Genomic DNA, 25626 nt, shown 5'->3' on the forward strand with positions numbered 1-25626 from the left:
TCTGGAAGGAAAGTAGTAGACGATTTATATAATCTCATTTTCACTGACTGCTCTTTGTTGCAGCATGTAAGAGGAGGGATGGAAAAGAGACCAAATGTACTAGGAGAGTGCTGACACATCTGCTCACCCACCACAGGGTCTCTTTTCCTCCTCAGATGAGAAGCTTAAATACTGAGAATCTTTCCTGCCCTTTGTCACATGGACACATCAGGACCTTCCTTTTCGGGAGTGCATCCATAGCCCACTTGTTTCCTCGAGGAGGTTCCAGCAGCTGCTGTGAGCCTGTATGCTGGCTGAAGCTCCTAGCTTCCAGCTATCTGCTGAGATAGATTGGCTCAGTCATTTGCAGTCCTTTCTCCAGGCACGTGTTCTGCAGGACATCGGTGCCAAATCTTCCAGAATACCCTCTGGGAACCAGGGTAGAGTGGCCAGCTACAAACCTGCAAAAGAATTAAAAACTATGAGAAGAGAAAGGTGTGTTCAAAATACTGGGTGGCGACAACTTAAACTCTGAAAATTATGTTTTAATTACAGCCAATAAAGAAACGAACAACAGGAGCTCTCCAGCTCTCTGTTACTGTCCTGCATTTTTTCTAGACTGTATGCATTTTCTTCTGAGTGATCTTACCCAAGCACTCCCTACACTTCTGAATTAATCTTTATTTACTTTGCTGCAAAGCTTTGTCACCACATGTCTTTTTTTTTTTTCTGTGCTGAAGCACTCATCAGAAAAGCCTGCTAAGCTAAGCACCAAGCATAGGATTTAGTGATGCTCCAGCCACTGAAAACATCACACTGCTGGGAGAAGAGAGAAAGGATAAAGCCACTCTGCCTTTCTTTCTGCCCCTCTAATCCTGGACTTCTACTTAGAGGCAGAGTACCTTCTAAGATAATTTAGCCTTGGAAACTGGCTGTCTGGAGGAGGAAGGTGCTCACTTCCACATCCTTCTCCAGGTGATGTGCTGGGGTACATGATACTGCCCTGAAACCTGCAGAGAGAAGAGCCCCTGTGCAGAAGGGCATACACACCTTTTAAAACTGTGAGAAGGTCCTTATTCTGCCTTTTTGTATTTTCTTTGTCATCTTTACACTCCTGCAAGGCAAGATGACCTTTTATTAAAGGTGCCCTGCACTCCCTTCAGACATATTTGAGTTGTATATCCCTCTAAGCTCAGTTTGAACTTGCATGGCTTTTGACAGGGATAGGTGGGAAGCTGCAAAGGATGGAAAAAATAATCTTTAACATCTGAGAACTACTATGGACTAGAAAGATAGCAATGCTGAACAAAGAAACCAGTGCAAGGAAAAGGAACAGGAGCACAGTTATTGTTTGGTGGGCTTTAGCCCTTTGGTGTTGGTGAAGCTTCTTCTACACTATTTCTACTCCAGGAAAATGGCTTCCTATTCAAAGACAGTCTATCCTTCCTTTGTATTTGCTGTACAGTTCAGCTCTCAGGACCCAAATCTCTTGGTCCTTCATGTGTCTGTGTTTCTGGGGCAGTGACTCCCAGCTCAAGCCTGGGCAGTGACTGGCAGCTGCATAGCAGCACCTGCTTCAGGAGGTTCATTGGAATATCCTCTTCCTGCCCCACAGATGGTTTCCCAAGGCCCACAGAACCTAAAACCCACAACAAGAGGACAAACCCTACACCCATCCATAAGCAAACCTGACAACATTAGGAGGAGTAAGGGGGTATAAAAGCAAACTTTCCTTTTCTAAATTTCTCTTTTCTGCCCTCCCAAGTTTATCATCCCTTGTTCTTTCCTCTTCATTCCTTGAATTGGAGTCACACAAACACTGCGGTTATGGTGCTGTATTTATTTAGTGGTTATATCTAGTAAGCCCACCCAAGATGAGTTCCCTGTTCAAACCTATCATGATATGAATGTCAAAGAGGAGACTGCAGCACTATCAAACATGGCAGGACTGTTGCATCAGTTTGACAGCTGCTGAGGAACACTTCCACAACTGTGGGTGGAGCTGCTGGGTGATGGGGCAATGAGGCACAGAAGCAGAGGGAGTATTGGGAGATATTTTTTTTCCCTTTCCCCTTGCAAAACACTGTTTTTATACTTTAGAAGGAAATTTCCACCAATTAAGCTTGACCACAGCCAGATTAAATCTGATAAAAACTGACTCAGGCTGTGGTTAGGGAATGGTGACTCCACCAGTCTCTCTGGCCACATCACTTCCTGAGCTCGTGGGTGATGGGGCATTGTATCAGAGCATTCGCTACACAGGTAAAATTCAGATTTTGTCATTCTGGAGCATATTACTAATTGAAATCACTTCTGGACTACAAATACCTTCCTGTTTTGGCCTGCCAAGTTTAGTTCTGGAGCAGAGGTCCAACTAAGTCCAAAATCAAAGACTAACTCTTCCAAGTTTACTTTGCTGCTCTTGTCAATAGGGAATCACTTGTGCTATGTGAAATATCAACAAACAATAAGAACTTTAAAATTTGGACCCCAGTTTTGTGGTTTAGGGGGTTTTCTCAGCTGGTCCTTCTCTGGTGGCAGCAGGAAGCAACTGCTGAATCTGCCACTCTGACTAGGAGATTTTGGAGCAAAATTCTTTCACCTGCCATACATCATAATAATGTTCCAAGCTGCAGTCCTATAGCCTCATACTGTGACCTTGTTGAAGCTCCTAAAGTGAAGCCAGGTCAGATTTTGGATAGCAATCTCCAAGGCAGAGCCAGAATGCTGCAGGAGGTACCATTTGGGAGTCAGCAGGAGGTGTGATTCCTCAAGTCAGTCTTGAACTGGTTCCACAGCATGGTGGAGTATTGCTTTCCTGGCAAGAAAGACAAGCAACTGCAATCGCAGCCATCTGAGGATATTAAAAAGCTCTTTCTCCAGGAACAGTCATTATCGCTAATACCCTGCTTAAGTTTAAACTTGGGGTAATTACTTTCATCTGACCTAAAAAAGGATTCTCGGGTGGGTTTTTTCCTACGTACAGTATTTTTTCACGCTTTCTGTAGTAAACAGCTTTGTAGGAATGCTGCACACTGTTAAACAGATGCTCTGTTGCACCCTGAAAGATAGATGTAATTTGGAGGTGGGTCATTATCAGTCGAGAAGCTCTGGGGCTCAGCTGCTACAGGCAGGAGGTAATCATTAATAGCAGGGCTGCGCAGCAGCATTGATGAAGATGCATGGTATTTGTGAGATACTTGAATAATTATCGGTGGGATCTGCACACCTCTCCTGGAGAAAGCACCAGGCTGCTTTGTGATACCAATGTGTATCCATGTAAATGGTGTGACAGCCAGAATACTTGGTGTAACTCATGCTAGCCTTAGTACCAGTGAGTCCTAGTGCTAAATGGTATCTTAAAGAAGCCTTGATTTTCCCTGCAGCCTCCCATTTGATTAGGGGCCCTACACTAGGTCAGAGATCTCTTGTCTCCCTATTTCTGGAATATCTGAAGACTTGACTCATTGTGTTAATACCTCTTTTTTTTTCTTCAGGTTCCTTCTTAGCCTCTTAATCTTCACTGTATGTTTTTCCTGACAAAAATTTCTTTCCATTATTTTTGGTTTTAGTGGACTTGAGAGTTTAATGGATGCATTTAGAAGATATGAATAAATCATTATGGAAAGAGTTTAAAGAAAGGAGAGACTTGCTTCATTTTGTTTCTGTAATGAAAAAAAGCAAACCTAACAAAATTTTCCAAAAGCCATCTTCAATCCCTGCCAGACTCTGAAAGGGGATATGATGCGGTGCTTGAGGAACAACTGACTTAAATTCAAGTTTAACTTAGAACCTGATGAAAACTGAACTATGCAGCCAAAAGCCTGTCTGGACTTGTACAGGACCCACTTTCTGAGCAGCCCTTGGAAGTAAGATTAGAGAGTCTGACTTGTGGTGCTTTGTTTTTTTGGTGTTCATCTGATTATAACATGGCAACAATTGAGTCTGTCTTCTGTAATGAATCTGTTCTTGATAGAACATCCCTTCCAAAGGGCAGAAATATAGAAGCATTGCCAAGCATTTAAAACTTCTCTACTGCATCCCTCCTCTGCAGTTTCTTGTTCTGCCTCCCAGTAACGCCAACACAAGTCTTCCCCAATGCCTCTTAAATCAATGTGTTTCCCTGTATTTGGCTATACTGCAGTCCTTTCCTTGGCATCAGTACTACTGAAGGCTTGAAGACCTTAGCAATGATTATGTCAGGTGCCTGAAGTTCAGGTGCTCCTCTTTCATGAGAAGAGCGTGGCGTGATGAAAGCAAACATGCAAGATTGCACGACATGGGAACACCTAGAGTGTTGACCTTGACCGCTTGCAAAAAAGCTTTATAAATTGCCCTTGTGGATTGGCAACCATGAAATCTTGACACTGCAATGCTGGGTGCTGGCATTTGATTTCCAAAAGAAGCTCAGAACTCAAAACCAGAGTGTTGAATGTCAGGTCAAAAAAAAAAGCCAACCTTTTTTTTCTGTTTTGTTAAAATTTTTCTTTGCACTGAAGGAGACATAGAGGAAATGCTTCAGTCTTTCCAAAGTAGGATTTTTTAAGTTTCTTGTTTTCAAAAATGTTTTGGTTGTTTTGATCTATTTGAACACAAACACATTTTGAGAGGTATTTTCCTCCATGTGAACACAGTGTCACATTCAACAACTTCTAGTGAGTTGGCTCAGCAGACTGAGGCTGAAGAGAAAGAACCCTGTTGATTCTGCCAGCTTGTTTTGTAGGAAAAGACAAAACTCCCATGTATCAACATGGAAGGAAAAAAAACCACAAAGGCTGAGTGGTAAGAAAAAGCAGGAGAGGGCAAACAGTGAAACTTGCCTGTGGAAACATTTTCAAAAGACAACAGAAATGAGGTAGAAAAAATTAACGTTTCTCTCCTTGGGGCTGTTGCTTTCTCTGACCTTTACAACAAATCCCTCCTTCCATTTTAAAAGGAATATTAACTGTCCTGCTTCAAGTACAGCATCCTACTGGCTTCTTGCAGGACAGTCAAAAGCAGGGGAGGAAAGTAGGGAAGGGACACAGCTCTGTCCTTAGCTTGTTTCAAAAGGAGGGAAGTGTAATCACTGCAGACTGGAATGACAGGGTGAAGCCATTTAGCTGGTGGGAAGGATGGTGGGATGAGTGGTAGGTGGGGAGGAGCCCAAAGGGGAAGCAGAGAGGAGTGAGTACACATGCAGATGTGATGCAGAGTGTCTTCAGGTGAGCCTGCCTGGCAGCAGCACAGAGGTGGGAGGCCACAAAGAGTTGTATGAAGGGTGGCTGGTTTTGGGATGCATTGCATGCGGGCTCTGTGTTTTCACTTTAGCCCCTGAGCTGTTCTTTCCATTTGGGGCAGGAACACGTTCTGCCATGACCAGCTGTACCACAGGGCTGTCAGGCTCTCCCCCCTTGCTGCTTTGTGGTCAGGCATTTCTCTGCATGTTAAACAGGTCTGATATATTCAAGACTTTAACTGACACAAGGCATACCCGAGGTGTAGTTTGGAAATAGCAGCAGGAAACAGTGAGGGATTGTCATGTTTATAAAGCTTATATATTTTCTGTGCTGTTAGGAGTGCCAGCCTCTGGGGAACTACTTGTGCCTCTGCAGCTGATGATGGAGGAAGAGGAGAGGGGACCTAAAAACACTGTTTTATTTTGTTCTGTTGTGGTTTTGTCAGTGATAGAAAACAGAGATTAAGGTCAATCCCAAGAACCTTAAGTGGTACTCAGCTTTTTAGGTGCAAGGTATTTACAGATCCAGCACAACAGACATTCCTTCTGCTATTTGTCATTCAGAAATTGAGCCCAAAAGCTTTGCCTGTCTCCCATCACCTGTTTCTAACATCATCTTCCATTATGCACAGTTGTGTTATCAAGCATTTATACAAAACATGTCCCAGAAACATCTGCCTATCTCCTTAACTATCCTGCAGCTTGTGGCTCTCAGTACATCCCAGATGGTTTGGGGTGAATGACGGGTCTCTCATGGTGTGTGATGCAAGTCCCTGTCAAACACATCCTCATCCCAGAGTTGCCCTGTCCGTAGGAAGATACCGTGGAGGGTCAATAGATGTCAAGTGGCTGTCTCTGGCCAGGCCCTGCTCGGAGTGCAGAAGGACAGGGTTGGCACCCAGCAGCAAAGAAAAGTCTTGCTGCCACAGGCAGGTACCATCTAAGCACCAGTAGAAGTTTTTTAGACAAAATATAGTTAATCTAGATATGGATCTTGATGTCTCCAGACAGTGCTGAAATGAACAGAACTTTTTTAAGGAGGAGAGACTTTACATGGGCAATGAGACCAGCCCATGGTTACTCCATGATCCTTGTGGATCCTCCCAACTGAGAATATTCTGTGATTAACCCAGGACATACTTCTCTTTTGCTGTATTTCTTTTTTCAATTGAGGGCCACGGTCCTTTTATCTGAAACAGTTTGAATCAACTGTGAACTGTCACAGTTAGTGGGGAAAAACCCCTCCCTTTAAGGGCAACTTATTACATAGTAGATTGCTGTGAATTTTCTGGTAGCTTCCTCTGAAGCACCTTGTGGTGGCCAAGGAGAGAAGCTGACCATGGGCAGAAATTGTGTGGATCTCCTTTTAGTTTTCCAAACCATTTGCAGGCCCCAAAACTCACTGGGAAAGACATTTGGAACGAGGTTGTGGGAAGGGAGAGAAGCAGTGAGGAAGGGCTGGAGTGGGGCGGGGAGAACATGTGCATGGGTTTGCTTGTAATTAGGAGATTTAAACTTTGAAAGAAGTTAATTAATAATGAAACTTCTGACTGAATGATGCAGATTATGAAGACTGGCTTTGTCAGCAGCTGCAATTAATTACAGGCTCAGGCACAGGGAAAAGGAGGGGGGTGAGGGATGTGGGAGAGGGGAGGCATCACCAAAAGGAAGATGATAAACCTGGCTGCAGGCAGTTGCTGTGGTGACAGAAGGCAGTAGCTGTGGTTGACAATGGTGACACATTGAAGGCAGATAGTCCTAATTACCCCCTCCACCGACCCAAGCAGGCAGCAACCCCTCCTGATTCAGGATAGGAGATGCTCTGGTTTTCTCCTTGCACTTTCTTCTGTTCTGCTGCAGGTTTGATGTGCTTTTTCAGCACTTCCAACTTCTCTGAAAGGAAAACCGTCGGGCAGTGGCTTTTTCTAATGTCACTGTAATAGCCTGGGAATGGCCAGCAGTTCTGTAATATTCTTGGGAAGCCTGGACAATGCTGGCAAACTTTGAGAGCTGACATCTAAAAAGCAGGGGAGAAGAAATCATCTGCAACTGGCCATAGCATTTTGAGCAGGAAGATGAGATTGCACTCTCTCTGGCCTAAGTTTCAAGGTTTTGTGAGGGCTTGCCATGGCTTGTCAGGTCTTGTGCTTCAGGGTCTCACCAGATGCTGACAGCACCCTGCCATGGCACCCTGCCATTGTGGGGGGCACTGCAAGGGCAGTGAGAGGAACATGGAAGCGTGCTGCCCTGGCATTGCTGCTGCCAAAGCACGTGTATAGAGATATAGATCTGTGTTAGGTAAAAACTCCTGACTTTCCTGAGTTTGGCTGTAGTCACAGCTCTGCCTACAGCTGTCTTGTGTCATGCTTTCTGGGGAAAAAAAAGCGCTAACTGACTTTTAAAACAATTTCTGCTTTTCATTTGCCATGCATTAATTTAATCCAGGGATGTTTGAAGCCCTGGGTTTTTTTTAATGTATCTTCTGACCCCCTTATGCCCAGGGAGAACGACTTTTGCAAGCATTGGCTCAGCCTGCTCTGGAACTGTTTTGGCCCCTTGAAGAATGTCATTCAGCACTGATCCTTCTACCAGGGCTTCACTGGTGCTGCCTTTCCAGTAACTGTCAAAGTGCCTGTTGCAAAATGGAAAGGCTGAGAGTGCTGGGCGTGATCAGCCTGGAGCAGAAATGGTTTAGGGAGCTCTTAGCCATGTGTATCGATACTTGGTAGGAGGAGTAAAGGACACAGACTGCTCAGTGATGCCCAGTGACAGGGCAAGAGGTAATGGTCACAGCCTGAAAAGTGGGATGTGTCCTATTAAAACTTAAGAACACACTTATCTTCTGTGTAAATAGTCAAATTCTGGAGGAGGTTGTCCAGGGAGGTCCTGGTGCCTCTGTACCTGAAGATGTTCAAACCCCAAGTGGATGCAGCCCTGAGCAATCTGCTGTAGCTGATGCTACTTTGAGCAGGGAAGGTGGACAAGAGGACCTCCAGAGACCCTACCAACATCAACCATTCTGTGGTTCTGCAACAGAGTGGTGACACAAACAGATTTTGAAGAGTCCAGAAAAGAACTGCAGTCTTATCTGAGAGCCCTGTGTGAGCTAATGGAAACCTCTCAAATGGCTTTCCTGGGCTTCAGATCTGATCATTAAAGAAATGTGCAAGAGAGGAAGGTGGGAAATTGAAGTTGTGTTGCATAGACCCTGAGTGAAAAGAGTTTTCTTTTCCTTTTGGTGCATTCCTCTCAGAAAATGGCTCTGGTTTCAAAGCCTACATTGAGGGTGGGCTTTATGTGCATTACTTTGTAGAATACATGGGATTAACTTTGTGAGGGACAGCGATAACACATTCTTGAAATCACCTCAGAGCATAATCGGGAACAGTAGGACTAGTGCCCTGCTCTTGTCTGATTTTGCAACTGAAGGTAGCTCACCACAAACCAGGTGGGGGAGAAGAGAGAGAATTAATAATCTTCTAGATCAGATTGTGCAGTTTAGTCATAAATCACTGTCAGAGAATGAGCATGGAAGAGTTGCTCAGAACACACCACAGAAGCTGAGTGTCTTTCAGAAGTGATCAGAGATACAGGCCACACTTTTAGATTCAGTACTGAAAGGACTTAAAGTGGATGCGCTCAGTGGGTTGTATTTTAAGTAGATAATTTTGTGCCTCTTCTATTTAAAAAGAGATGAAATTATCAGACAGTGGAAACTGGGCAGATATGTTCTTGTGAGGTGTGTAAAATGCCCAAGAACGTTTATGCCAGAGGCTGGAGGTCTATTCACTCTACGTCACTGCTTTGAAATGGGAACACTGGAAAGTACTGCATAAATGTACCCACTTTTAGAGCTAAAATACTGTAAATGAGATCTTGGATAAGCATTTATCAGGCTTTGAAACTCCTTCAGGAGCAGAGGGATGGTGAGGGGGGACAGCTAGAGTGTGTAGAGTACAAAGGTCACACAAATACACCATTTTTATCCACTTCTCTAATACATAAATGAAGTGGCACTTGATGAAATTATAAGACAACAAATTAGTAATAAATAGGAGGGAACACTTTTGAATGTAAAGTATAATTAGCCAATGTAGCTCAGGGCTGCCAACTATTATCAAAGCAGATATTTTAACAAGATTATCAACAAAGAATTCAAATGAATAAGAAAAGCATCTGCAGGGTCATCAGTGTAGCTGAGAAAACAATTGTAAGGACTATCAATCCTCATGCTTTAGGGCATAAAAAGATCACCAGCTGGGGTCAGAAACACAATTTCTCCATTCTCATCGTTACTGAGTAACTTGGGCATGTTGTGGAGCTCTATACAGCGTGGGTCACTGCTGGAAGCATAGTAACAAGTTAGAGGGACCAGTGGCACTTCTTTACCCCCAAGTTTCTCTGAGAGGGGACAAAGGAGAGTTCTAGCCTCATCTCGTACCCCCTTCACAGAAGGGCAATTACCATGTAGAGATAAATCTGCCCATTTTGATTTAGATCCCTAGATACTGGAGATCTCTGATGCATTTAGGTAGAGGCCACTTTGGAAAGTCTCTTCCGTGTATTTGGAAGATTCAGTAAACCAATGAGGGAAGCAGACCAAAAGGAGAGGAGCGAGCATGTATTTGACTATGGCAGTGATTTGACTTGTGTAAGTATTTTAGGCCTTTTATGCTACCTCTGCTTTCCCTTTTACAAAAGAGTTTTGGCTTAATCAAGGAATGGAGTAGTGATAAACTGAGTGCAGAGAATGTGGGAACGTAATAAATCAGCCTACTAGCACCTCTTTCCCTTAATCTTCCTATTTTGTTACTTCAAGCTTAGAGCAAACTTATCTCAGCCATGATGCTTTTGCGGAAGTTTTCCTTAACTCTTTTCTACCTGGTTCGAGTGTGTCAGCATGATGGTGATTTTGCTAAACTGTGTTACCCTGGGAATGTACCAGCCATGTGAGGATATGGACTGCCTTTCTGACAGGTGTAAAATCTTGCAGGTAAGCAGATTTCCTTCTTGTTGTGATGGTGCTTCAGTCCAAGTCACAAATTTTCATGCGTGCTTTCCTCCAGCGTGTGGGCTATACCTTCCCAGAGAGGCTGGCAAGATTATCCCTGGCAGCGAGCTGTCCTGCTGTAAAATGGCAAGAGCTTGCTTTAAGGAGGGGAATGGGATGAGAGAATGAATGAACTTTACTTGTGACTGTGCAATACTGAACATTTGCTGATATTTCTGAACCTAGCACATAAGCAGGGGTTTCCTGACACAGACATCTACAAGACACACAGGTCAGGGTTAAGCCAGGGAGAAATAACTAAGGTTACACAATCCAGGCAGGAGAGAACAGCAGCCTCCAATGCATTTGGTAGTCTGGTGATGTGCAAGACTATTACCTATTCAACAGATACTGTGGCATTCAGGATGCCCAAAGGGAGAGGAAATAAAAAGAATGCTTAGAAGGGCCAAGAGTACATCCACACTGTAAACACACCAGCTGTGCTTGATGCTTCCCCAAAGAGAAGGTAACAACAAAGGGTGTCATGCACAGTGTGGTTGTGGCTAAGGCCTTCAGGTATCTGAAGCTTCCCTCTGTGATGGGTGTGTGCTGTCCAAGCTGTGTGGAAAGCTGCACTATGTCCTCAGCTGAGCCATTTGCAGCAATGTGATGAGGAGTTCCTCCTGGGGGATGTTGGAAAAACAGTGTTTTTCTGGCCAGGTTTAGATCTGCTGGTGCTGAAACAACACCACTTTTCAAGTCTATGTAAGGAGTCTTTGAGTCTGCATCAGTTACTTCACCTCTGGGTGAAACAACTATAAAAGTCTTCACTGAACTTGAGCAGCAAGAAACTGTGATGCCAGGGCTACATGAAGGAAACTTTTCTAGCCCTGCCTCTATCTCATTTTGACGAGTACTGAATTTAGTATTTTTCTCACATTCTGTGTTTTAAAGTCCAAGGCTGAGAATGCTTGTCAAATATGCTCTTGGGTTTCTGTTTGGCAGGTGTTTGATGATTTCATCTTCATCTTCTTTGCCATGGAAATGGTCTTGAAGATGGTGGCCCTGGGGATCTTTGGCAAGAAGTGTTACCTTGGAGATACCTGGAACCGCTTGGATTTCTTCATTGTCATGGCTGGGTAGGTTGATAATTTCTAGGTTTATTTATTCTGGGTTTACTAGAGTCTTGCAAGGAAAAGAAATGATGTAACTGAGGAGAAAGCTTCCCCTCTGGTGCAGCTGTCAAGCTGGAATTGGGCATGCTGGGGTTAGCAGCCAATGGAAGAAAGAGCAGACAAGGTAGCTTTAACTCCTCAGCTGATGTGCAGCCATCTGTCTAGCACAACCTGAATAGAGAGTGTTGATTTGTACCAGCTGAACAGCTTGCCCAGAAACATTTCTGGGTTTTTGTGTTTCTTAAATGTCTGGGTAGAAGAGGTGTATGATACCTTGTGAGGCTACCTAAAACAGAGGCTAGACAGTGTTAAAGGAATAAAGGAGGTATTTATTAAAAGGCCTTCAAAGGATACACCTTGGGCACTACAAGAGCCTGGCTGAGGCCACACCCAAGATGGCCTCCAAGTCACAAGTTTTCACACTTCTATAAGTTTTCTTCCATTTACATATTGGGGTTAATTGTCCAATTACAGCTTCAGGTTATGAAATCCCATCCTCCCAGATTGCTCTCCTCAATTCACTGTAGTTTGTACTTACTGGGCCTGAAGCTGGAACAGTGTCCTTGGTTCTCAGGCTGGAAAAGGATTGATTTGTCCAACTCCCCTGTGAAGAGAACTTGCTAGCACTTTATATGAAGTTCAGAGTTATATACCAGTGCAGAAGAGAATCTGCAAAGAAAGAAAGCTAAAACTTCAGGCATCATGTAACCTTTGCCAGAACTAAACTAAAGCTAGCATTTCTGTTTCCAGCAGCAGGGTTTCAAGGGTAGAAATGTAGGTTTTAGAAATGTAGGGGTTTTTTTATTCAGGGCTTTTTGTTTTTGTAATGCACCAACATTTCCTGCAGTACTACTGGGACAAGTTGACATTTGAGGGTTTTTTACAACAAAGTTGCTATGGTGAAGCTTTGATTTTCCCCTCTGCATGTATCAAGTGGAAAGTCTACCAGAATTTGCCTGTTTAATCACAACAGAAAGTCCATTTCTGATACCAGGGGGATGTGCTTTTTTCCCTGGAATACTAATTTTCAATTAGAACACTTTGTGGTACAATAAAAAAAAATAAATTCAGAAATAAATATGTTATATTGTTCATCTCACAGAAAAAAAGTGAACATCTTTTCAAAGAGAAGCCCTCAATTTTCCTTCTCTTTAGCCAGGAATTACCAGCTCCACTGTTGCCTGGGAGTGCATGTATTACTGACTGAGCTAGCAGTGAGTTTGAGCTCACTTTGCAGAGTTTTCCCCCGTGGTGTGGAGCAACACCATCTTTATATTTGCTTTTGACAGAGTTCTTCTACTGCAAGACTTGAAAGACATTCCCTCTGGAGGAGCAGATAATTGTTTGCTTCTGGGAGGAGCAGAGATTTTCAAACTCAGTGCAGCTGTAAAAATTTGAAAGCTGATTCTTGGCCAGGTTGTGCATGAAAGGAGGACAGGCAGATGAAAGCTGTAGGCTTTTCTAAATTAACAAAATATATGTGAGATGGGAAGACCTTTCTTGTAGCTGAGCCTGCTGTGATTAACATCTGATTTAAAATGGCCTGACATGAGGAGTGTCAGATAAAGTCCCTGAGACATAGTGCTGAGAAAAGCCAGATCATTACATGTTCTAGCCTGAGCTCCTGGTGGCAAAGTCGCTGGAGACTAGATGCAGGGAAAGCAAGACCCTAGCACAGCAGCCTTTGAGGGAGGAAGAGCTGGGTAGGTTTGAAAAGGGGACCTTGAAGTCCATGGTGCTCCTCTGTGTGGGTGACATGCTGCAGTATGCTGGGAGACTGCTCCAGGTGGGCACAGGAAAATCAGCGTATCAGGTAAAAAGGTTTGGGAATTGGGGGTCTTACTCTGCCTGGGGTCCTTGCAAGCGTGGTATGTGAGTGGTGGTATCTGAAGAGAAGGTGAAATCAGTGGGCAATACTAAATGAAAGAGGGAGAGCTCAAATACTTCATGCAGAAAACAAGTGAAATCCACACTGCCTAGAAGAGAAGGGAGCAAACTCCCTTACATATTTCCTTCTGTCACCATTGCTGGGAGGAATTTGAGGAGAGACAGAGTCTTTTGTGCATCTGATAGCAGTACCAGGGAAAAAAGCTCATATATGAACTTCTTTCAATGCCAAAGAGACTTCGAATCAACTTCTTAGATATCAAATAATCTGCATAGAGGGTTTTTTATTTCAGGTCCAAAACTAAAAGAAAATAGTTTCCTGATTTCTATTCAATTGTCCTCATGAGGTGTCAGAATGAAATGATAGTAATCTCATTAGAATATATGATCTCAAAGGACTTCTGCTAAAGAAAGATTTTTCCATTTAGTTATATAGAACTAATGACTATATAATGTATTTCGAGTTAAAAAAGCTTGTGGTTATTAATTCATTATTCTTTGAAATTCATTAAAATTGTCTGCACTGTTTAAATCAAATCCAAGGCTTTAACTTGTCCTTACATGCTGTAGGCTTTTGCTTAACCTCAGATGTAATCTCCAACCTTTATCCTTATTGATTCCACACCTGGATCACGACTTCAGCTTAACTGAAGCCGTGTTGTCCAGATGCTGCCTTAGCATTCTGACTTAGGGAGGACATCTAGATCTTGCACATTTTCTTCATGCCAGGGAGTTAGATCCTGATCAGAGGCTAATCAGTTTTCTCTGAGAACCTTCTCCTTTTCATCATTCTGGATTCTTGTTTCCTTTAAGGGAGGTCATAAACTTGGCTCCTAAGGAAACATCCCTGATGTTGGGGAGCAACGCCCAGCCTACAGCCCCATGCAGCTTCTCTCAGTTTCAAGAATATGGGCTATACTTCCCAGCCCTTTCTCCTCTCTTCTCCCTTTCCAAATAAACATCAGCAAGGCAGCAAAGGTTGCAAAGAGTAGACTGTAGCATGGAAAAGCAAGGTGCAGGCAGGGCCCATTCTGTGGCCTTCCTGAGCTGTCTCAGCTGAGCTGGTTCGCTGCATGACAGCATGTTTTATCAAAGAGCATAATGACTGTTTGCTGCTAAGGACCCAGACGGTGTTTTGGTTACATAAACCATGTATTCAGGCAATCATTTGTAGTTATTTCCTCACTTCCTTGGAAAGCCAGAAGCTGTAGTTTTAGTTAGCTGAATTCCCTCATGTGCCCTTGCCCTGCTTGCCCCTGCAACCCAGCAGCTCAAGGAGGAAGACTCCATTGTCACTAAAAATATTCAGTTTCCATGGCAATAGGAGCTGACATCACCAGAATTTTCTCCCCTCTCAAACACTCCCTCCCCTAACCACCTTCAATGTGTTTTTTTTTTTCTGAAAGGGTTAGGAATAAAACCAAAACAATATGAGTTATAACTTCATGCTTTCCCTCATTGTTCCCCTCAGAGCTCCAAAAATCAGATGAAGCAATTTGCTTTGAAGAGTGCCAATGCCCTTGTGTGCACAAACAACCAGGGCTGAAGATTCAGTTTGCCAATGCTCCCGTTCCCAACTACTTGCTGGTGACAGGAGGTTGCAAGTTCCCAGACGTTTCAAGCAGACTGTGCTCGTCACCACCAGCTGTCCTGGTGGGAGTCCCTCTTCCCTTCCACTTGTGATTAGGTCTTGTCTGTCGTCACTTGTTTCCCACAGTGATGGGTGTGTTTGGAGAGCTTGAACTGAGGCAACCTCACAGGGCAGCTTCCTTGAGTTGAGAGCCTATGACTGTTTGAAAGTTGAGATAATGAGAAAGCTAATCAGATTGGAAATGTCAGCCAGAGTCTATATCTGTGTGAATTTAGAGAAAGAGTCACTTGTTTCTGGGCTCATTCTCATCAACTTTTTAAGCTAGGCAGTTCTCTAGCAATACAGTAGTGAACAATTCCCCCTGCTCCCTCTATTCTATGAAACAGTTGCATCCACATGTGGTTGGAGATGATGCCACTGCCTCTCTAGAAAAGGAGATATCATCCCTTTATGTATCTGACCTGAGGGTCTCCCTGACCTTGGGGGTGTGAATTCCATGTAGGGAGTGGTTTTTCTGCTTCTCATGATCCAAGTGCTGAAATTTGTGGTGGGAATTCTGTCTGTCTTTGCCCTTTTCTGTGGCATCCTGGAACATGTTAGGTAAATTAAGGGGCAGAGGACTTCACTACATGGTGGAGGGGGCTGGGGGTGGGACGGGGTATCATTGTGATTACATGTGTGTCCCCAAAAATATTTCTCTAACTACTTGTTGCTTGAATTCCATTGACTGAGGAGAGGGTCTGTCTTTCACAGCGTGCTGTCTTTATCTCTCTCTATTATCACAGTGGAATTTGCCATGTAGATCTCAAACTGTGGTCAAATTCCATCCTGTCCTTATCTTTGCTGTGAGAAATGGAATTTTGGATATTTCAGCATTTTGAGATTTTCTTGCGGTGGTCTTAAACAGATTTTAGAAGTGGTGCATTTCAGAACAAGACATAGCATTCTGTCAGTGCTTCAGTCTGCTTCAGTGCCCTTGGTTATAATATTGTCTTACTATTCCTGTCTGAAATTTCCCGTTTCCTATAGCCAAGTATTGCAGTAGCCTGTCCGTTCAATCACAGCACCTCCCCATCAATTCATTCAGCTGCTTTCTTCATAGCCTCCAAGTTTGATTGGTTGGGTTTTTTTTCCCATCTCCTCTTCTGAAGAGAGAAACCCCCTTCCTATTAGTAGGAACAGTAAACTTTGTTCACAGATGCATGTTGGTTCCATTTTTTCACACTGGAATACATATTATTTGCGTTTCCAAAGCAGTTCATGCTGTTCTATCCCTGACTTGTCATCTTCATTTCTTTTCTGTTCTCCCAAAAATACGCCTCAACTGCAAAATCCATCAGTGACTTTTTAGTTTTCTGTCAGGTTGTGATAAATAAATAAAGAACAGAGTGGCAAGAATTGTGCATTACAGAAGTACATCTGCTCACAAATGAATTCCCATTTAGTGTTGCATATGAGGTTTATTACTTAGTTTTTCTCCAGCTAATGTATGTCACGATGATTACATATCATTCCAGCCATATCAACCTAATTGCTTGTGTGAACCAGACTTGTAATCTCATAAGAGATTATAGCACATTAGTTTGATGATGTCTATTTTTCCTTAAACTTATATTGGGTATGGTTAATTTTCTTATTCACTTTTAATCCATAATCTATCCAAGGCTCATATTGACAATTTCATTACTGTACCGTCACCAGCATTAGTCCTGCCATTGAGATCACTGTGTACTGGCACAACATCAGAATTCCTTTGACCCTTGGATGCTTTCCCAGTCTTCTGAGCCTAATCAAAAATTATCGGTACTGGTTCAGATCTTTTCTGGCCATCTCTTTTGAAACTCTTGCATACAGATCGTCCAGGCTTGCTTATCTTAGAAAATCCCTATTTAGGCACAGCCTGAAATACTTGATCACAGCTGGAGCTGAAATTAGCTCATTATGATCAATGGTGCACATACATCATCTGACCTTCCCCAGAGGACTTTTTTTAAACTGATGTTTTCTGCCTTCTTTACACTGTTAGTGACAATTCTGTTTTCTCATTCCAAAACTTACATCGTTTGATGTGCTCTTTCAGTTCTCTTACAAATTTTCTGCAAGTCCATCTCTTAATTTATATTCATGGGTATCACCTTCCCCTCTCCTGCTATTACGTTGCTGCTTTTGCTTTCACTCATGCTGTATTATCTTTTTCACCTGTTCACCTTTCTTGTGTCTCCTGAAGCTTCTTGGATACCTGATAAATATTCCTAAACACTTGACTGTACTCCACAGCCCATGAATTGAAGTCTGACTAGTTTGACACTTGGAGCTATTTAAAAGACATGTAGATGTGACTGGTGCTTAAGGACACTGTTTAGTGGTGGACTTGGCTAGGTTGAGTTGGACTCAATGATCTTAAAGGAGTTTTCCAATGTAAATGATTTCAGAATTCTGTGCCTGTTTCTGTGTGGTTTCAAACTCATGAATATGGCCTCTCAAATCCACCAGATATATCTGGTACTTTTGATGACCTTACATGAGTTGGACATAGCACACACAATCAAGTTCTATAATATTTTTAAAATAATAACTTGTTAGACAACCTCTCTGTCTTACATTCTTGAATACAATTTTCTGTGATTTGTAGGGCTGAAAACTTCCAAGGAGATTTAGGTAACCCAAATGCATTGCTCAAATTTAGTTCCTAGTGGTGGGTTGGGAGAGTGCTTTTATCAAGAGAGCCGATCAGCCTGTATTCTGGTGTGATCTGGACATACCAGATCATAGATAATCAGGGTCAGAAAGGGCCCCCTGGGGTCTCCACTCCAATCTTGTTCAAAGGAGGGTCAACAGCAAACTCAAGTTAGAGTTTTCCAGTCAAATCGTGACAACCACCACAGATGTGAATGGCACTATCTCTCACCATCCCAGCCCTACTGCTGATGTGCCTCTGTAACTGGTCTGAACCTCCCTTTCCTCCCTGGTTTTGTGTTTGTTGTGTCTTGTTCTCCTGCCACGTGGCACAATGAAGATTCTGGCTTAATCTCACTGACTGCCTCATAGGTACCAAGGAACTGCTCTTGGGTCCCACCAAAATCAACTCCTCTCCAAGCTAAATAAGCCCACATCCTGCAGCCTCTCAGGATCAGGATGTCAGCTCACAGGACAAATGCTCCAACCCTGAGAACCTTGGTGACCCTCCACGGAACTTGCTTCAATTTATCAACACCTTCATTTATTGGAGGGCCAAAAGTTTTGCTTTCATGGTCTACCTGAGTGCAAAGTAAGGGGCATAATCCCTCCCTCATCTACCTGCTGCAATCTGGCTGGTGCAGCTTGGGATGTCATTGTCCTTCCCTGCACTGACCTGTTCCCCAAGACAGGCAGCTCCTTTTCATCAGCACCACTGTCCATCAGTCCAGCCCAAATGCAGGACCTTTAATCCACCTCTTGAATTTCATGTCAAGCTCTGTCAGCCCTTTTCTCTAGCCAGGAGGAATTCTCTATATGTTAATCTGTAAGTACTTGGTCACTGATTCTATAGTAGAAAATGCAGTTTTTGATAGAGTGTGTTACTCCTTCTCTCTTTCTGTCCACTAGAGCCTCCCTACTAGGTTGAAATCCTTGATTTTAATATTCCTTTCATGCAGATTTTCCCACCAGGCCTTCCTAATGCCACTTAGGCATTATCCTCATAAAATGAACAATTTTTATTCTCTTTAATCCTCAGGCCCCTGGCACTAGGTGTAGAGGCGGCACTATTTTTCTCCTCTTTACATCTTTTAGTGCCTTGATTAGTTTTGTTCTTGACATGGAGGTCCTGTAAGAATTAACTCTTTTCCTAGTTTTATCACTTTCCCCTTTTGTCTTTTATTTAATCTTCTGACTGGTTTTTCAGTTCTCTAAAACCTAATTTTTGTTCTAATTAAACAGTGGTTAATATTTCTGCACGAGATTAGCCCAGCTCTCTGCCAGTCTTATGCTCTATGTGGCTGGTCAAGGTTCATTATCAGGTTCCTCCATCACCTTTTTGCCAGAATGTGCCACTAAGGAGTTCAGTTGAATAGTTCTTGTCCAACTTCTTCAGAAAGTGACAGAAATACAAGTCTATAATATGTGGTATATCTATCATGGTAAGAAAAACAATTAGTTTCAAAACACATCATCATGGGTAAATACTGTCCTTGAAGTCTGAAAGCCTTCCTAAATTTGCTTTTTAGTTTCACCTATAGTATGGCAGAACAGCTCTCCTGGTATCTCCATTTCTTTTCCAAAACATTCTTTCCTTTCTGAGTAGTTATTCAGCCTTTGGAAAGGGTTTTGCACAGCTGAAGATCTCTTCTCAGGCAAGCCTGACAGCACCTTAAGCTGAGCAGAACACTTCTCACTTCCTGTGCCTTTTGGCTAGTTGCTTCTTCAGGAGTTCTTTATACATCTTTCACACTGGGAGTCTGGAAAGTATTTCTATTAACTGAGATATTACTTTTACATTTTCTTTCTTATAGTTATCTCCTGTCCTTGAGTTCTGTTCCCCATAATTCCCTAGATATGGCATCCTTTCCAAAAACTTGGAGTGATGATGCTTCCCAAATTCATCCATCCAAGCTCTTTTCAAACGTGTGCAGCATCACTATGAACACCAACTTTCTCCTAACATGGAAAGCCCTTATGGCCCCAAGTTCATCCCTCTAAATTTCAGCCTAGGAAATGGAACTGGCAGCTCTCTGAAGGATGTGAGGTACCAATCCCCCATCCTCAAATGCCCACCTGTTTCCAGGAAACAAATCCATCACTGCCTGGTGCCCTTCCACCCTGGGAAGATGCTTCTTAGCCTGAAACACAGCAACTGGCCTTAATCTCACAAGATGGGGGAAGTGTTGCCAATCTTCTGCTTTTTCTTTGCTTTTAATTAACTGCAGTCCTTCAGGGACCTGGCCAGAATTTGCATAGTTATGACTTTAAAATCTCAGATCATTAAATACTTATTAGCAGCAGGGTAAACAGCAGAATGCTCAGAAAATCCTAGTTAGCTAATGTTCGATGCCAAATAGAAGTCTCTATAAAATTATGGCAAGTTAAAGAAAACTGTAATAAATATAGCAATTAGGTGTTTCAAGTAGTGATCAGAAAAAGATGGAAACCAGCAAGGAGCAGGCTAAATAGCATCTTAACCAAAGGTAGAAATAGCAGCAGCACAGCCCTCCCCTCAAACATGCACTGGCTTTTTCCTCCTTAATGATACTAATTATTTCATTTGCTTTCTCCCAGTAAAACTATCCCTAGATGTGCAACATATTGAAATGAAAGCAGTCATCAAAACGAAATGAATCACACCAGAGAAGAATCAAAACAAGGAGGCAGCGCTACCCTGCCTGTGTAACGTGTAGCTCTCAATTATTGCCTCTGATTTTTTTGCCTTCCTGAAAGCTAATTCCCTACCATGTGAATGTTAGGTTTCTTTGAAAAAATCAAAACACAAACCCGCAAAAAAGGTAAAACCAGCAGGCTTATAGGGCCAAAATGCAAACATTCTTTTTTATTTTCCTTCCCCCCCCCCTCTAAGCAGTGAAATACAGAGCTCAGAGGTGAGGGCCCATCACTCGCATTCAGTCATCTGAGCTTGGCGAGTCCTTCTGGCTTTCTTATCACAGTGTGAAAACCTGCTTATGTCTTTTCGTATCATGTCTCTGAAACTATTAAGAAACTCTGACATTTTCTCTTAGTACACAGTTTGGAGAGAAATCTGAGTGTTTCAGGGTGTGAAATAATCACATTCCAGGCAGCAAGGGACCAGTCTCACAGGCTCTGGAAGCTTTCAGCGGCTTTTGCTTGCACAGCAATACAAAAAAAAAAGGTAAAAAAATATTTTGTACTGGAGGGGGGAGAGTTGCAGGTTATTTTTTTAAGAATACAAAGCATCACAGCTCAGGCGCTGACTGTGCAATTAGTAATTGATCTATCGCTCCCTGAGGAAATGTCTTTTTACTAACAGAATTATAGACCCTTTATTATTATTATATTTTATAAATGGCGAAAAATTTTGCATTTCTTGTTTTACTAGCAAGGCTTTTTTTTTTTTTTACTTCTATCTTTCAGTTTTTGTGTCAGCAGAGAGTTGTCTTTTTGCAGCATAATGAGCTCTAAATTTAAAAGAGATAAGCAGGACTACTTAGCTTAGTACACTGTGGTTTGCAGAGCAATTTGGAGGCCTACTGTGTTATTCCACTTTTTCTGTGGTAGATGTTGAAAGGATTTTGGATCATCTGTTTAGGATGCATGTTGAAGGCTGGCCCCAGAGGCACCTAACTGTGCAAATGCACAGTTTGTTCTTCAGGTATCTATATCTATATAGATAAATCTATCTACCCCAAGTGAGCTGATAGGAGGGTCAGTGCTGGGATTTGCCTGGCAGCCCCATGCCTCCTCCACCATGGTGCCCTATATAGCGAAAGATCAGGTCCAAATAATGAAAGAGTCTTTAACTTTTGCTGTAGCCTGCTGGACCTTTGGGGAAAGTAAGGATGTGGCTCCAGTTGTAGAGCAAAATGGTAGGCATGGGGCAGAAATCTTCAGAAAAATAGGTCCTGGCTGGGAGCCCTGCTGGGCTGGAAAGTAGCCTGTCTGCATCTGCTGGTTTGTGTGCACCCTGTGGCTGCAGACTCTGAGCAGAGGCAGCTGCCCTCTGCTCCTGCCCAGTGTTCAGTCAGGCCTCATCAAAATCTCCTGGCTCTGCTTCTCATATATCCTGATGGATTTACAAGAGGTTGGATTCATCTTCCAGCCTTAGCAGGGGAGGTGTCTTGAATGCCCATATGCCTCATGCTCTAGACCTTTATCTGTGTGCTCTTCCTCCTGCCTCATTGCTGTTACTCCAGTGCTGGTGGTCCCCACTATCCATGCAGTTGTGGACAGCAGGAAGGCAATAAGTGGATTTTAGTGTCTGCCTTCCCTTTCCACAGCACAGATTCAGCAAATGGAGTCTCTGGGGTAGCCTGGCCAGCGCTGTTTTCCATGTTCCCTGCCTGCTGCTATACCTCTGGCCACAGAGGACCAGGCCTGTGTGGATCTAGTGATGCATATGCCTTTTTTTTTACTTTCTGTTCCCCAGGATGGCTCAATAATGTCAGGGGGAGATATGGAACCATTGGAATACATTGTCCAGTCCAAATACCAGCTTTGCTTCTTCTTTGCATTGTAGCCAGAGTCTTTGAGGCCAGAGCAGAAGCAGTGAGACCTTCTTCTTGTCCTGATGTGTATGGCTGAAGTGGAAGAATTTAGGGGTAAATCCACCACCCCACAAACTTCAGGTGGAAGATTTCAGTTCATATATCAGGGCTAGACATTTTGGTAAATGGCAAGATGTCATCTCCAACTTTTGGCATAGATATCTGAATAAAATTTCTGTCAGGGAAAACTAATGGTCTTAGTTTTTCCCATGACTCCTGTGTTCTAGATCTTCAAAGTGGTAGAAATTCCAGTCTGCAAAATGTGATTGCCAGATCAAGGAGCTGAGGACAGAAAGGCATATTCCTGTACACAGACGACATTGATGAAATCCCATCTAGCCATGTATATGCTATGTATAGGTACGTAGCAGTCTTTGAACCCTGACATAGCTGAGAAGCTGAAGGAGCTCAGACCAGAGACCAGTCAAAGTCTTCTGCTCTGGTTACATCAGGTTCTCATAGATGTAGGGATCAAATAGAAGCCCACAGGCAGGAAAAGCTTCACTTCCCACAGAGACTCATAGCAAGTCTGAAACTACAGCTAGAAAGACCCAGCCATGAAGTTTTTGGCTTCAGTGCTAAACCTAAATTTATTTGACAAAAAAAAAAATATGAATTGATTAGATTGCAGTTAATTAGATTTCAATTGAAAACTTCTATCAGAGAAGGGGAATCAGGCAGCTTTTGAATTTAACAAAAACATATTGGCTTTGTGTCATAAGAAAAATACCGCCTCGGTATTTTTCATGAATGATTTTAGGATAGGTTTTAAATACCATTTCTTGACTGCTAATTTTCAGCAAATAGAAGTTCAGAAGCCAAGATTAGGAAAGTTAATAAGTATGTAATAAAGGTATAAGGAGATGTAAATACAAAGAAGTAAATGGTAATGTTTGAACTGTTTTAATAATGGATTTCATTGAAGGTAGCAAGGTAGCAGCTAGTCAGGCATTGCATATTATCTTGGGTCACACGTGCAGCAGATAAAAGTCTGAACTTTCTGGACTCCTTACATGGCTTTTGTATTGTCACTATGTCTATTTTAGATAGCCTTAGCTTTATTCCTCCATGCTGCTGGTCAGTCTGCTCTCCTGTGCCTGGCACAGAGCCGTGCTGGCCGTGCATTTCTGCTGTTGGACAATGAGTCCTGCTGCTCCTCTCGAGTGCCAAGGCAGATCCAAGCCCACTCTCAAGCTCACAGGTGCAGAGGGCAAAATAAGTGCCAAGCTGTAGCTGATGAAGCTGTTCTGGTGCTGTCGAGGCCTCACGAGCATTGAAGGTTTCCATGCCCCCTTGTCCCTGTGTACTTGCTGTCTGCTCCAGTGCCATGACACGGGACAGAGGTATGTGAGGCCAGGCACATTCTGGACAGGGTCAGCATGCTAACAAATTGCTCACTTGTTCCCTGTACTAGCTTGGTCTCATCCCTGTTTAAGTACAGGTCCTTTGTGTGTTCAGCTGAGCAGATTTACCTAAATGGAAAAATAGAAAGGAAAGTCAAGGGGCAAATGGAAAAAGTGGGAACGAAGAAGAAAGATTAAAATGAGAGGTAGAAATGTTGCAGGCAGTGTGTGTCAGAGGGATGTAAAGAGGCAGGGAGCAGGTGGGATGCTGTGAGAGTGGGGAGGGAGGCAGAGCTCAAATGGAGAGGTGTTCCCTGCCAGGCATCCCCCTGCTTCTGCAGGATGAACCCCATACATGCAGCCAGTGCCTCTGTCCATTTCCCACCCTGCCAGTGTTCCCAGAGTGCATCTGTCTTGAGCTGTGTGGTGTGAGGATACTGCCTGCGCCAATCCCCTCTCCTTCCAGAAGTGTTTCATGTAGAAGGTTTTGAAAAAGAAAACCTCTAGCAAGGGAAGAAGAATTACAGTAAATATTCAATTACCTTGACAGCTCAGAGCTGAAATTCCATCACAGATGAGAAGTTTGTCTTATTTAGCATAGTTTAAGCTTCTGAACCTGTCCCTCCACTCACCCACTCACAAAAGAGGCCACAAAATACTTTAGTGATGCCAGAAATGACCTGCTGTTTCCCTCAGAAGAGATGCATTTCACCCTGCTCCCTCATGAGAAATAGAAAGAACTCACAACCAGCACAGTCCTGTCTTCTTTTCCTCCCCTTCCCACATCCTAGACTTTGTCTGACTGGCCCTAGACCTTGAAGAATTCATGGTGTTTACTAACAAGACATGCTTTAAGCAGCCAAGAGAGAGGAGAACAAGAAGGGTAGTCAGGTCATGGGGGCTACCCTTGCTCATGGCACTGAGCTGGTACAAAGCAAGAACAAGGAGCCTGGAAATCTCCTGGAGTTTCATGGGTGGCCATTCATTTTGTACCAGCTGTAACATTACCTTGGTTTGCAAACACCCAGCAAACACAGGGTTCTACAGGTTGCTGAGGTATTAAGGATCCAAAACCCACCTGCCTGGGAGTTCAAACAAGCACAGTACACCTGACTCACCACCACAAGATCTCTAGACACAGAAAATGTGAACCTGCTGACAGCTCCTGGCTGATCACTTTTTGCGATGAGTCCTTTTGACTCTGCGTCAACCTGACATCACCTCCATGTATGGCACTAGGAGATGGGACACAGCCCAAACCTAGAGCAGGTAAAGTGTCCACAGTGTCCAGGCTGTGGGGAGCAGGGCTGGCTGGAGAATGGTAATAACAAAAAGAGCTGGGCTAGCAATGCCTGAAATGCTATAGATGCCTGGAGACTCCAGCGGAGTCACTTAGAGATCCTATTTCATTAGAGAATGGAGCCACCATTTGGGTTTATCTGTTTGATCTACCCAGAAGATGGGTGGGTTTTTGGTAATCGGTGGAGTTTCACTGCACTTTGGTCACCTGCATTGTGTGGGCATGCTACCATTGCACAAAGGGAAGAGTGAACAGAAGCTGATACTGAAGTGATCACGAGAAATAAAAAGGCGAAAATGAGAAGCCCTAATGCAAAATTACACTGGAATTGCATAGAAATTGTTTGGATACAATCTCCGTGACTACAATAGTCATATCTCATCTGCAGGGATTTAGGCATCCTGGATTTCTCTGTTATTACAGCCAAGACCAGGAGGCCTCAGGAAGAGCCGTAGGCAGAAGGAGTCTGTTAATCGAGCTGGATTCCTGGGGCCTCCTAGGGCTGAGTTCATTTTTGTCACAAGTTGCTCTCTAAAAGATTTAGCAGTTGCCCTTTTCTAACCCATGCTTGGGAACAACCTGCTGTTTTCCCTGGCAGTGTGATTGTCTGTTCAGCTTTTTTGTCTGGCTACACTGGAAGGTAATGGCAGTAAATCTGTGACTCTGTGGCCACTGAGGGCTGCAGGAGGCTGGCTTGCTGCTGTCTGAACCACAGAGTTGAGTTAAGGCAGCATTTGTCTTGTGCTGAAAGGACCCACAGTCACTACTTGGCTGATTGATAATTTTCTATTGACACAGGGACTGTACTACATAGATGGCAAACTCATTCCAGCTAAGAGAAGGCAGTGATGTGCAGCTGGTTATGGTTACTCAAATGCTGTAGCCATAAAACAGGACAAAACCAAATGGTGTGAAAACATTTTAAAATTAAT

The 25626-nt window shown here is 43.3% G+C and overlaps 1 protein-coding gene across 1 annotated transcript in view; it reads left to right on the top strand.

Annotated features, from left to right (window-relative positions):
* The window catches only part of LOC131591736 (voltage-dependent T-type calcium channel subunit alpha-1I-like), a 147886-nt gene that overhangs the window by 55260 nt on the left and 67000 nt on the right, over positions 1-25626 (top strand). Inside the window, exons 2-3 of the mRNA XM_058862742.1 lie at positions 10079-10190; positions 11193-11326. Coding sequence (XP_058718725.1) covers positions 10079-10190; positions 11193-11326 — 246 coding nt within the window. The remainder of the gene's footprint in view (positions 1-10078; positions 10191-11192; positions 11327-25626) is intronic.

Source organism: Poecile atricapillus, chromosome W (genome assembly GCF_030490865.1).
Source record: "Poecile atricapillus isolate bPoeAtr1 chromosome W, bPoeAtr1.hap1, whole genome shotgun sequence".
Lineage (NCBI taxonomy): Eukaryota > Metazoa > Chordata > Aves > Passeriformes > Paridae > Poecile > Poecile atricapillus.